This window comes from Phasianus colchicus, chromosome 1, assembly GCF_987193195.1.
Source record: "Phasianus colchicus chromosome 1, bPhaCol1.hap1.1, whole genome shotgun sequence".
NCBI lineage: Eukaryota > Metazoa > Chordata > Aves > Galliformes > Phasianidae > Phasianus > Phasianus colchicus.
Genome location: NC_143436.1, coordinates 148,443,347 through 148,456,018, shown reverse-complemented (window position 1 = coordinate 148,456,018; position 12,672 = coordinate 148,443,347). Strand labels below are relative to the sequence as shown.

The 12,672-nt window shown below is 42.4% G+C and overlaps 1 protein-coding gene across 2 annotated transcripts in view; it reads left to right on the top strand.

The window, feature by feature from the left end:
* The first annotated feature begins 1,488 nt into the window (after positions 1 to 1,488).
* Positions 1,489 to 12,672, top strand: part of GPC6 (glypican 6) — a 730,376-nt gene continuing 719,192 nt past the window's right edge. The window contains exon 1 of one of the 2 annotated variants that reach the window (XM_090129991.1): positions 1,489 to 1,816. In XM_090129991.1, coding sequence (XP_089986117.1) covers positions 1,504 to 1,816 — 313 coding nt within the window. In that variant the 5' untranslated portion in view covers positions 1,489 to 1,503. The remainder of the gene's footprint in view (positions 1,817 to 12,672) is intronic. The other variant, XM_031610618.2, reaches the window with a different exon arrangement.

The window sequence follows — 12,672 nt, the reverse complement described above, 5'->3', positions numbered from 1 at the left end:
ACTAGCAAGGACTGTGAGATAACTAAACCTTTAAAACTAACAAGTCCATGGAGATTGAACAGGCTCATGGTGTGGAATAAAGGAAAGAAGACTCTCATCAGCCCTCCCCTCCCCAGACCTTTGCCTTCCTCTCTCATCTCACTGGCCCAGACCCAAGATTAACACTGCAGTTACTGTGACACTATATTGGTACCTAAAAGTTTGGTCTAATTTGAATGCATCTTGAATTGTGATACCGGCATTGCTGTGTGGTTCCTCGCTGATAAGTGTTCTTGAGAGCCTGTGGTCTTTTATCTTTGTGTTGGCCCTGCTTTGCCTCGTCCTAGGCCTAACATCTCTGTCTGTATACTTTTGATAAAATACCACACATCTCTACAGTACTCATAAAAAGCACTGCAATAAATCCTTTCAAACTCTAACTTCAGATTTTACTATCACGCACTTCAGAATGGAATATTTTTCTTTCTCCCCAAGTAGAGGCTGAATTCACCTTGAAGGAGTTTTCTTTGCTTCCCTCAATCAGTTCTCCGCAGATGCTCATTTGCAGGAGAGAATTTATGGCTTTGTCCTCTGTTCTCCTCTCCTAGGGTGGCACAAATTACCTGGGTCAAGGACTGCCTGCTTTTCCTTCCCCTCATCCCTCTCTATCTTCCACACAGGGATATCCTTCCTTCTTTCTCTTATGGATGATGGGCTCCTCCTCACTCTGACTCTTCAGCTCTAGCATTTATGTGAACAACAGATAATAATTAATGAAAATAAAAGTGTTTATGGGCCCCACTCCAAACCTGACATTACGGAGAGCAAAACTGCCGACGAGTATCTTTTTTGACTTCTCACTAGCGGGCTGTTTATAATGTAGGGGCTCGAAGCGCCTGGATCTTGGATGAGGAGGAAGTTTTCAGAGCTGTGGGTGGTTTTCCTTCCTTCCTTCCTCCAGCAGACAGCGATCCACGCCAGGATTTCCTTCCCGCTCCCGTATTTCGGCGATGCAATGTGTAGCACGTTTCGGTATGTGTGTGTGTGTGTGCGTGCGATGTGTGTGCGTGTGTGTCTCCTTGGCTGTAGCTGCCTTCAGGATTGCTCCCTGCCTGCTCCGGGAGCCCGCTCCGGCGCTGTGCGGAGCAGAGGTTTCCCCGGCTCCCGTCAATACAGGCACTCGCACCACACGCATGCACACACACACACACACGCGCGCACGCACAGAGCCGCTGTCCAGTCCATCCCCACGCCGCCTACTGCCTCCACCACCTCCAGCCTCGCAGCGGCGGCGGGCACAGCTCCGCGGCGGATCGCGCCGCCGCTCACCCTGCGCTCCGCAGGCAGCCGTCTCAATCTCCACAACCTAGAGACAGATTTTCCTTTAATTCTTTTTTCTTTTTTCTTTTTCTTTTTTTTTTTTTTTAAATTAGTATTATTATTTTTTTCTGCTGGGGGACGATAGCCTTTTGCCGAGGAGGCGCGGGGACGAGGCTGCCGCTCTCCCGCTCCCGCTGTGCGCGCATGTGTGCGTGTGCGCGCCCACCTCCCCCCCGCCTCGCAAAAGTTTGCCTGGGCGGTCGGGGGGCTCCCGGCCCGCCGCCCCCGCAGTCGGGGGGCACGGCGTCGGCGCGGCACGGAAGCGCGGGACTTGCGCGCCGCGCCATGCCGGCTGCGCGGGGGGCTGCGCACTGGGCCCTGGCGGGGCTGCTGCTGCTGCTACCGCCGCCCGCGACCGCGGGGACTGAGAGCAAAGCGCGGAGCTGCGGCGAGGTGCGGCAGGCGTACAGCGCCAAAGGCTTCAGCCTGGCCAGCGTGCCCTACCAGGAGATCGCAGGTACGGCGCGGGGCGCGGCGCGGGTGAACGGCGGTGCGCACCGCCCGCGGCTGCGGGGTTTGGGCTGCGCGCTCGCGTGCGCGGCGCGGAGCGGCTCTGTCGGCCGGCTGGCAATACCCGGTGGTCGGCGGTATATGTGGTGCTAAAGGAATACATAAAGGCTGAAAAAAAAAAAAAAAAAAAAAAAACAAAACCCACAAAAAAAAAAAAAACAGAACTAAGGGAATGGAGCGAGAAAGAAAAAGAAACACAGAAATTAAAAATATCATAAGAGGGCGCGGGCGATGCCTCAGCGGTGGTCTTGTTCGCCTGCAGAAACTTCTTGAGAGTTGCATGTGGAAGCTGAGAGCTGTTCCGCAGGGGCTCCCGCCGTACGCTGGGGGAGATAACTTTGCCCTCTGCCCGTGGGGACGGGAAGGGGGGAGGGGGGAGGAGGCGACGGGGGTGCAGCACCGCCCGCCCCGGGCACGGCCCCTTGGGGCGCTCCGCCGTCGCCCCAAAAGAGAGGAGCGGCAGCAGCTGCTGGGAAGGACTCGCGCGCAGAGCCCCGCGCCGCCGCCCCCCGGCAGCCCGGCGCTTGGCTCTGCCTGCCGCCGAAACGTGCCCACAACAGGTTATCCCTCCGTCTGCCTGCGAAGGTGCTGGGGTTGGCTTTGACGGTGATTTTATTTTCCGGCTTTTCACTGCAACCTTATCCGTATCGCGTCTTTGAGAATGAATGAATAAAAACGTGTCCTGGGCGGATAATTTTTTAGCAATCAGAGAGCGTGACAAAAAGAGAGAAATTATATGGGGAAAGGCGTGAGCGTGAGCTGCTCAAATTGGGCTGCTCGAGCCCTCAAGACAGATTTCTGCTTTGCTGCTGCCTCTTTGCTGTGAGGTGAATGAGGATCCCCTCGGTTTGCTCACTTCCTTGTAAAGTTGGAAGCAGGAGATTTTTCTGGAGGTGAAATAAAGCCACAGTTCCTCACTGCACAGCATTTAGCACTTTTCAGGGGAGGAATGATGAATGTGGAGAATTTCAGGACGATGAGGGTGTAGCTCACAGAAGTGCTGGGAAGGCTGTTCCACGCTGCCAGTGCACCAATGCTGAGCTCATTTCTGCACAGCACATTGGGTCTGACCCACTGATATGCATTAGAACAAGGCAGAAGGACACAGAGCTGTGCCTGTAACTGTCCCACAGGCTCTTCTGGCCCTCGCAATCACTGCTGGTCCTTCTGTGTTCTGCTTTAAAATCCCCCCTTAGGCTGCTCATCAGTCACATACAATTACTTTTTTTTTTCTGAAATTCCCCCTGTGGCCCCAGACTCTTTGGCTATGTAGTCATGCTTTCCCTTTCCTTATTGTACCTCCATCTGTCTTGGGACAGGGTGGCAGGATATACCCTGTCCACTTTAAAAATAATAAGGAAATGGAGTGAATTTCCATGTTCGGGTAACTTTGAGCAGACACTTGTTGCTTTCAGCTTACATACACTCGGAATGTAGAACACAAAGTTGCTGTGTAGTTTTAGAGGCTTCTCCTGGTTACCCGGTGGACAAGTTTCTGTATACATGTATCAGTACGGAAAGACTCAGTTACATCCCAAACTGCTCCTCAGCTGCCTCTTAAAGTTTAGAAGTAACAAATACTTTGGGGTTAAGAAGTCTTTGGTTCACAGAGATGCAGTGGGAGACTCGGAAAAAAATAACTCTCAAGTTGTTTGTTTTCTTTGTGGCCTTGTTACTGGTTGGTGTACTGATCTATGGGCAGTTCACGTGTTGCTGTTTGGGCTGTTGGAAGGTCCAGGTGTATTTCAGAGTGCTGTTTTTGGGAGGTGCTGTTAGGCTGTGCCACAACACTGCAGCATAGGCTCTCATTAACGTGGGAGCCACCTATGTGCAACCAGGCACAATGTTGGAAGTGTTTAATTAAAGCAACCAACACACAGATTTCAGAATAACTGTTTTCATTCTGTTCATTTCCACCATCCTGGCGTGGTTAAGGAAGCAATTTGTTACTGCTATGAAACAAGCGTGGTCTGTCAAATGCCTCATGCTTTAAAGTGCTTAAAGTGCTTCATTATATTCATATTTCTGAACAAATATGTTTTCGAAAGATTTTGCATCTCGATAGTATGTTGGAAAATAGTAGCACACAGCATGGTTAATGTGTTTTGATTTAACAGTATTCATATGTTTCCATTTCCCCTTTGCTTAAAAGCTCCTTTCTGTCTGGGGCTGTTGGAGGTCGACAAACTGAGTGGTGCTGTGGTGCACTCATGCACAGAGCTCTACAGTCTGCTTGGATGGGAGACTGCAGGCACAGAGCTGCCCCTCTGCTGGGAGGAGCTGCACACCCAGACTCATTTGATAGTTCTTTGTGAAGTATGGGCACCTGCTGTAAAGTTCTGAATGGAGAAGGTTTAAGCTATGGATTTTAAAGCCATAAGGCAAGATTTTCCTGAAGCCTTTTTTTTTTTTTTTTTTTTTTTTTTTTTTTTTCTCCTTGATTTAAATGAAGTGTGTGTTGAAGATGGTAATGCTGTGATTATGGCCATCCCCTATGCTTGCACAACAATGCTAAATTTTTCAAAGGAGGAGTGTAGTGGCTGTTTGTTATGAGCCTTGCTGCACCTTGCCTTACCTCAGAGGCAAAGACTGGTGCTGGGGCTTGTCCTGAGTACAACTTGTTTTTGGAGAAGCTGGTTTACAGCTTAAGTCATCAAAGTGAGTCCTCCATAAAAGCACTTTGCCTGGAAATGTGGGGGGAGAGGGAGGAAGAACTTGGTCCTGTGCAAAACCATCACTGGTCAGAGGGTGGGAGGCAGTGGCTGTCCTTGTATAATCCGTGCTGCTGTGGAGTGGAGTGTCCTGTGCTTAGAGAAGAGCTGAACTGTCATGCTACCGTGATTTGACATTTAGGGGCTCTGAGTGGAGTTCCTGATGGCTTTATAAAAGTGTTTTGCTGTAGGAAAAGCTGTCACTTAAAAAGTTGATACAGAAGTGAAAAGCTACTTCATGTATTTGTTAGTAATAACTGAAATTTAAGCATGATTTCAGTAACTCCAAGTATCTTACAGGAAGCCAGGAATCTAAACCAACAAAGGTAGATAGAGGTGGAGAGTGTCCTTGGCTCAAACTGTTCTGAGAGAATGTCTGGCTGTTTCAGAGTAATGGATGTGTCCAAATTTTGGCCTTCCAAGTTCAGCAGATCATTGTTTTTAGCAAGGGCTTTTAATTTTACGCCTATGTTTACCTAAAAATAGTATTTAGGCAATGATGCATTAGAACATGTAAAATACATGCTAGAAAGTTGAAGAGCATGTTACAGAGGTTTGTTTCTGTTTTTGGAATAGATGCCGAATAATACTGTATTTAAAGAAATACTCTGGTAAAATGTCAAACTGTAAAGATGCTGAATTCTAAATACTCCTTAAGAAATTAGAGGGCTTTGTTCACCTGTGCAGATGATGAGCAAGGTGAGATTTTGGCAATGCAGAGACACTGTCGGGAAAGCAACTGAAGTGAAAGCAGAAGCAAACCCTTCATTTCAGAGGTTTGAAGGTCAGGAGTCACTTGAAATTGTGCTTTGATGAATGGGTTTCATACTGGCATAATACAGAGGTGTTGACTGAAGAAAACTAGCAAACATAATGCAGTTGCTTGTAGCTCTAAAGTGATAATAAAAGTAATGAAAATAAACTCAGTAGTCATTTATACAATTGGGCTATTATTCCATGTCAGATGTTCCAAGCAATGAATGTTTTGCTTTGCTTTAGATAGCTCTAACATGTAATGATACATTAAGAGAACAACAGTGTGAAATCCTCCCAACCGTGTCTATATCACAGCATTTCTTAGTTAATGTTCTCTTTTACTGTTTCTCTGCTGATGTTGCTCAATATTCTGCAAAGTACCTGTAGACCAGAAGACAAATGCGAATTCACAGACACCTTGTGTAGCACCTCATGAGTATAAAATAGGAATACCTTTATTGAAATCAATAACGTAATCGATGCAAACTTGTGACATCTGAATTGGGCCGTAAGAGATCAGTTCATTTCCAGATTTGATGGTGAAATGAAGATGAATGTAGAACTTGGTGTAATCTGTGTGCTTTCCTTGTTTTAGCTCTGTTTCAGAAGTATCCTCTACTTCTGTGATTCCTGCAGTGGGAGACTCTTCACTCTCCCTCATAGCCTCCCCCATTCTCTGATTTTAAGTGTATTGGTGCACACAAACGTGTGCTTTTACCTAGGAGGAAGTATAGCATTTCTAAGACCTGGCTGTACTGTCACTTTTGCACATATTTATTGCTATGAATGTGATTGGTTTCATTAAAGAGAATACAACCTATATACGCTCATCTAAACCTAGAAGTACTCCTCGTATGCTCAGGGCCTTCAAGGAGAAATAGCATGTTTTTAGTGCTTATAAATAATTGATTCTGACTGGGAATTTTAAATCTCAGCATCTGGAGTCTCCTGATCTGATTTTATTGTAGAGTATTTTGGAAAAAAAGGGGTTTAAAACAGAAACAGCAGTGCTTTAATAATTAGTGTGGCTATCAGTGTATGGTACTCTAATATATTTTTTTTTCTTTCTGTCAACAATCTGATTTATGATCAAAAAGCATACCTAAAGCTCTAATATTTTATATGCTTCTAAGTGTTAATATGTTAAACCATTCTAATGTTCTATTAGTACTGATTTTACCATATGCTATTGTGAAATACTCCTGAGATTAGGTGGTGTTCAGACACCAGAGAGGTCAAGCACTATGTTAAAAGCTCAGGCCATTCTTTTTATATTACTGCAATAAAGAATATATTCATTTCATTTATATTACCACTTTGCTCTCATAAAAGGTCAGTTTCATCTGAATGTACAATTACTTGCAAATGGCAGATCTTATAACAAGTGATCAACAATAAAAGCTTTTCTGGGTAATTTGTCTTTAAAATTACCACCTGCCATTTGTTTGAATGACTGGAGGATCTTATAGCATCACTTGGAGATCTCTGTCTTACTCCCCACGATATACATAAGAAAACCATGCATACTAATATCCCTTTCTGCTTAGTAAAGTAAAAATGCATAATTACATTAAAGTTTCTAGTTGAAATAACAAGCATGGTGCTTAAAACTCCATTACAGTATCAAAGTATCAGCACTCCCATTACTAGCAAAATGAAATTACGTTTTCAATGAACTATGACTCTGTGCTACCCTTCATACCTGGTTAATGGGTGCTGTCTCCCTGGGAAGGGAAACTTGATTCTATGGCTTTGACAGTTCGTACTGCTAGGCATCATTATTTTAGTAGCTTAAATACATGTGAAAGAATTAACACTTCTCCACCGATTCCCAAGAACAGCATATAAAGGTTGCAGTTTAAAAGCAGTATAGTTGTTACACTAAACAGAAAGAGCACATTACAAGATGCAAAAGGAATTTAAAATGTGTTGCATGTGGCAGGAAAACACGGCTAGTGAAATCCTTCTCATATGCATGTAAAACTGCATGAAACATACCAAAACTAAGGCAAGTGATCTTCCATGGCAGACTTCTTTTAGCTCCTACATAGGAGGCTGTCTCAGAGACCACCAGCTCCCTTGCACGGGCTTTTTCACCAACTTGACCTTTCCCTTCAAGCGAAGCCAAATCATGGACAGCACTTTCTTCTGCTGAGCCATCCTTAAGTGCACTCCTCCGGGACGCGCCGCACCTGCAGGCAGCTCCGTGCTGGGGGCCCGCCGCTCTCCCTCCTTCCTTCCCTCCTCCCCCTGCCGCGTTGCAGCAGCCGGGAGCGCCCGGGAGGCGGCTCTGCCGCCCAGCGCCGGACGCCGGGTGCCCCGGAGGCGGAGAGCAGCGCTGCTCCCGGCTCTGGTCGGAGCGTCGTTCGGTCCGCCGGAGGAAGTGCATAGGGCTGATGCTCCCAACGCACATAGCAAATTGCTCTCTGGCTCTCGTAGCCTGCGAGGTCTGTTACCTTAAGCTTCTAATGGCCTTTTAACAGCGTTTCCAGCTGAGCAGCAGATGTAAGGGATATGGAGAGCGGAGAGCTGGGCTGTTTTTTTTCCTCCTGAAAGAAACATTTCAATGGACACGCTGATAGCAACGGAGCCTCGGACCTGCTTGGTGACCTGCTGGGTTTAAAATAGCAGGGAAAATCTCCAGAAATAAGTGGAAGTCTCCACTACTTTTAAGAGGAGCCTCACAAAGGCTGTTGAGTTAGGAATGCATACAGAGAAATGTGGTCAGTCATATATCTACCCATGTATACAGGGAGGTAAAATCACGGCTTTTATCTCAAGGTCACGTGTAAGCACTGAAAAAAAAGAAAAAAAGAAAGAAAAAAAAGAAAAAAGCTGCACATTTATGCAGAGAGGTATTTGCAAACCAGGTCGAATCTTTTATTTTATGGGACCCATCTGAAAAACATATGTGCAAGCATGAGTTCAAATGTATGCACAATAAAAAACAGCTTAGAGCTCAGTTCATACATGTCAGGAAGATCAAAGGCCATGTCAGTCGTGGCAATCCCATGGCTTTGGAAATCCAGTTAGTTCAAACCTGTGCTTGACTAAGAAGTAAGCAATGCAACCTGCCTCTAAGATAAAGCAAGACATCTCTATTGCCAGGAATAGTTCTACCTGTGTCCCCATAGCAGCAGCTTTTGCCATGTCTATGGTGACAGGCACATTTTTGTCTATGTACCTTCAACCTATGTGTTGAGTGTTTAATTTAGACTGCATGGACACCCATCTGGCTTTTGTCCGAGTTTATCTTGGAGAAAAGTCAACACGTGAGGCTGTTGTATGGCTGGGTATCAGACTATAATGACATAGCTGGTGAATTCTGCCACAGCTGTGCAACTGGGAAGGAACATAGATGTACCCTACATCTGGCAAAACATGGTCTGTAAATGCCTCAGTACAGTTGTCGTGTTGAATATTTGCACTTGACTTTTAGGCTATGGTATCCCTTATAACCTTGATTTTTCCTTTGATAGCTCATAAAATGCAATTAATGCAGGAAATGAAAATGACTTTCTTAAACTGAGTTATGTTTCAGGAAGTGAAGCATAACACTGGGGAAAGGATCTTTATGTGCAATTATCCCACCAAAAGTGTGATTGTGCTGATGGATGGTCATAGTCAGGAGGGTCCCATCAAACTCCTGTGTGCATTTGCTCTAGGTTGTTTTCAGTCCAGGATACAGTTTCCTGTCTTCCAGAAATTTTCCTCTTTCAATTACACTTTCCTAAGTTTAATTTTTCTGGTGTTTTCAACCATGTATTAGAGATGTTTTTTTTTGTGTGTGTGTGTAAATGTTTTGGAAAATCTTCTGTGAGCGTAGCAGTCTGTGGCTTTGGAGTCCAGAAATGCAATTCTAAAGGTAATGAGGCTAGCAAAGAGTTAACTCAGGAAACAGGGGAGAAAACACAGAGTAGACTGAATTGTTGGAGAGTGGACTTTTCCTGGGAAAAGAAAAAAAAAAACAAACATCACTGGTTGAGTCACTTTGTAGTTGCTGTGTTAGATATTAAGGACTTTTTCATAGTTAAAACCCTATCAGTAGATTTTTCCCTGTTGTTACTGTCCAAGTGATTAAACATCCCATACAAAGCAGATTGTAGTGGCTTGACTGGTCATGCTCCAAATTGGAAGAAGTTCTAATCAGGATGTATGGGTGTTTCTATTGTCAAAGAGCTTGTTTCTTTGTTTTGTAAGCATTTCTTTATGATTCAAGCCCAGTACATAATATGTAATTGTTCCATTGCAGACATAGCAATGCAGTTCTTGTACAGCTTGCTATATCGTAATTTTTTATGACTGTGCTCCATAACCTGAGAGAGTAGACTGTGACTTTCTAGGTTATAATTCCTTTAAACAAAACAACAACTACAAAAACAAACAGGAAAACAAACAAACCGAAAACCCAAGAAACAAGAAACCTAGCCAAAACAAAAAAATACCAGAAAATAGAAGTTGTAAAAGGCTTGGGTGCAAACTGTCAAACTTTATTTTCATTTGGTTCTCATCCTGCTGGATAGATGTTCTCTGTCAGCAAAGTTAAATGTGTTCTCTGTTCCTGCTTCTGACTGCTTCCTGTTGCATCAAGTCTTTCAGTCAGAAGTGATGACCTAGACCAGCAAATTGACTTGATGGCTAACCCACCAAAAAGATTTTGAAGTTACACAAGAAGGTATGTAAGCAATGATGAGAAAGTGGGACTCGACCTTTTGGAGGTTGCTTTCTGGTAGACAGCTGCTGGTTGTAATGAACCAGTAAGAGAAGGCTTGTTTTCTTTTTTCACATGGAAGCACCATTGAATGTGCCAACAGTTACAGTATTCTTATAGTTACTTTTCTATTAAACTACCAGCAGCTGAGCATTCCTGGATATTATCCTCAGTTTTGCACTTGACTTTATAACTGCGTCATCAAAATTTGACAAGCCATACTGGTAAAGTCATCTGTTCTCCAGTGCTGAATGGGCTGAACATCTGCCTGGGATGAGCGATCATACTAAGAGTGCTTCACTAGCTTAGGGAACTCTCTGCTTGTTATCATGTTGATGTGTGATCGTTAATGTGGTCAGTTTACTGGGCGTCTGCTGGTTTTATCGCACACTGAAATTTGGGGTTTATGAGGCAAATGTATTGGATTATTAGACCGGTTTTATATACTTCTATTTATTGTTGTTTTCACGTTTTAAATCTTTTCTGCACCTCAGGGCAATCATTCAGAGCTATATGCAGCTTTGAGGTGTCGAACAAAACTGTGCTCATTAGTAGGGTTGAAATATAAATTGTTTAAAGTAGTGGCAGAGCAATCCTTTGCATGTCATATGTACCCAGCCGTCAGTCAGCAGATTCCAGAATCTTTTGCAGAATATTTAAATGTCTTTTGATTTGTTTTTCTCAAATATGTTCTAGTCCCCAGGAAGTTCTGACAGCGCAGTGGTGAATCAAAGTAGAGTTGGCCACCCAGTGAGCCCTGGCCAAATTTGAAGTGTTTTCCAGTTTTTCTTTTAAACTGACATGTTTGACAAAGAATGAAGCTGCAAGTTCAAACAGGGACTACATCCTAATTAGTTTCTCCAAATTGATTGACAGTGTAAATCTAAATACCTACTAATCTAATCTAAATATTTAGTTCTCATATATTAGCATTTGGCTTTACAACTTTAACTTACAAGATAATACTGTGTATGTGCAATTCTCATTCCTTGGATGAAAATAGCATTGAACAACTTTGTCCTTCAGCAATAGCTGTATTGTAGAGAAATATGGAAAATACCTCTTGAACAGTTTCTAACTCAGACCATGTTTTCTTTAACTGGTTAGATCCCCTGCAATTTACAATATCCTTAGTCAAAACTTTTTATAACGTGCACGTATTTAAAGGAGTTTCAAAAATATAAAAGAAAATGGCAAAGTTGGCCCACAGGAAAAAATGTATAATAAAATCCTTTTTCTTTCTTTTCTTTCTTTTCTTTTTCTTTTTCTTTTTCTTTTTCTTTTTCTTTTTCTTTTTCTTTTTCTTTTTCTTTTTCTTTTTCTTTTTCTTTTTCTTTTTCTTTTCTTTTCTTTTCTTTTCTTTTCTTTTCTTTTCTTTTCTTTTCTTTTCTTTTCTTTTCTTTTCTTTTCTTTTCTTTTCTTTTCTTTTCTTTTCTTTTCTTTTCTTTTCTTTTCTTTTTTTTTAATTTTATGTAGCAGTACATAATCTGCTAGCAGTAGAGTTGCAAAAAATGCGGGTTAGACAGATCATGCTAGTCAAAGTTGCAAAATGGGATGTGATAGCTCAACAGAAATATAGTTGTTTCTATGCAGAAAAGCAAAATCTAATTTTAAAATTGAGGTATTTTGAATAACAGCACAGGGGAGGTTTATTTATTGAATTGGTGAAAAGCCAGGAGCAATATTCCTTAAATACTTCTGTTCCAAGATGGTCTGTCGTGCTTTATATCAGCTAGCAATAAGTATTGCTAATTGAATACCCTGAACATGAGTAAAATGCATTGTTTAAATACAAATACCTGTCTTTGCAATAGAGCTGGCTGATGAAGAAACAGCTACCTGAAATTGAGCATTGAAACATCAATTTGTTTGTTCTTACAGATGGTCTTCAGAAGTCCTGTAGCATTCTTTGAAAGAGAACTCAAAAGACTCTTTCATCTTTAATTACTGAGACAGCATAATGAAAGCCATGTATAAATTGTCTGTAATCAGATTGGTTGTGGGACAAAGGCACACTTTTGTTAGAAGGTTTTTCAGTTAGTCTGCCAAAACTGATTTCTGCCTACCTCCATTTAATGTAGCTGATGGCAGAATTTGATTGAGATTTAATTGTTTTTTTTTGTTTGTTTTTTGTTTTTTTTCCAAAACTAAGCAAAGCAATAGATGATCAGATTTCAAAATTAGAATTTAATTGTGTGACACACTGAGCAAATGCAAAGAAGGGACTGTCCTTTCTGCAAAGATCTTACACTGTATATTTATTATAACATTTCCTCATGAGACATCCGTGTCATCTGATCTTAAAAAAAAAAAAAAAAGACGAATATAATTTTAATACTTTTTTTTTTTTTTTTTTTTTTAAACTTAGATAATAAATATAGTACAAGTAAATATGTTGCTTAATTTTTTAATTGTAATTTTGAGGGATATCTGCTTCATATCCCATTGAGAGTACTAAAGTAGTTGATGGATCCTTTGTGGAAATATCCTTGTACCTTGTTAATTAGTAATATAGTGTCCGAGTTTTCTTTTTAAAGCAGCTCCAGCTGGACATTGTAAATCACTGTCTACAGCACAGTCAGTACAGAAACAGGCAAAACCACAAACTCTTGTTTGCACCTTGTT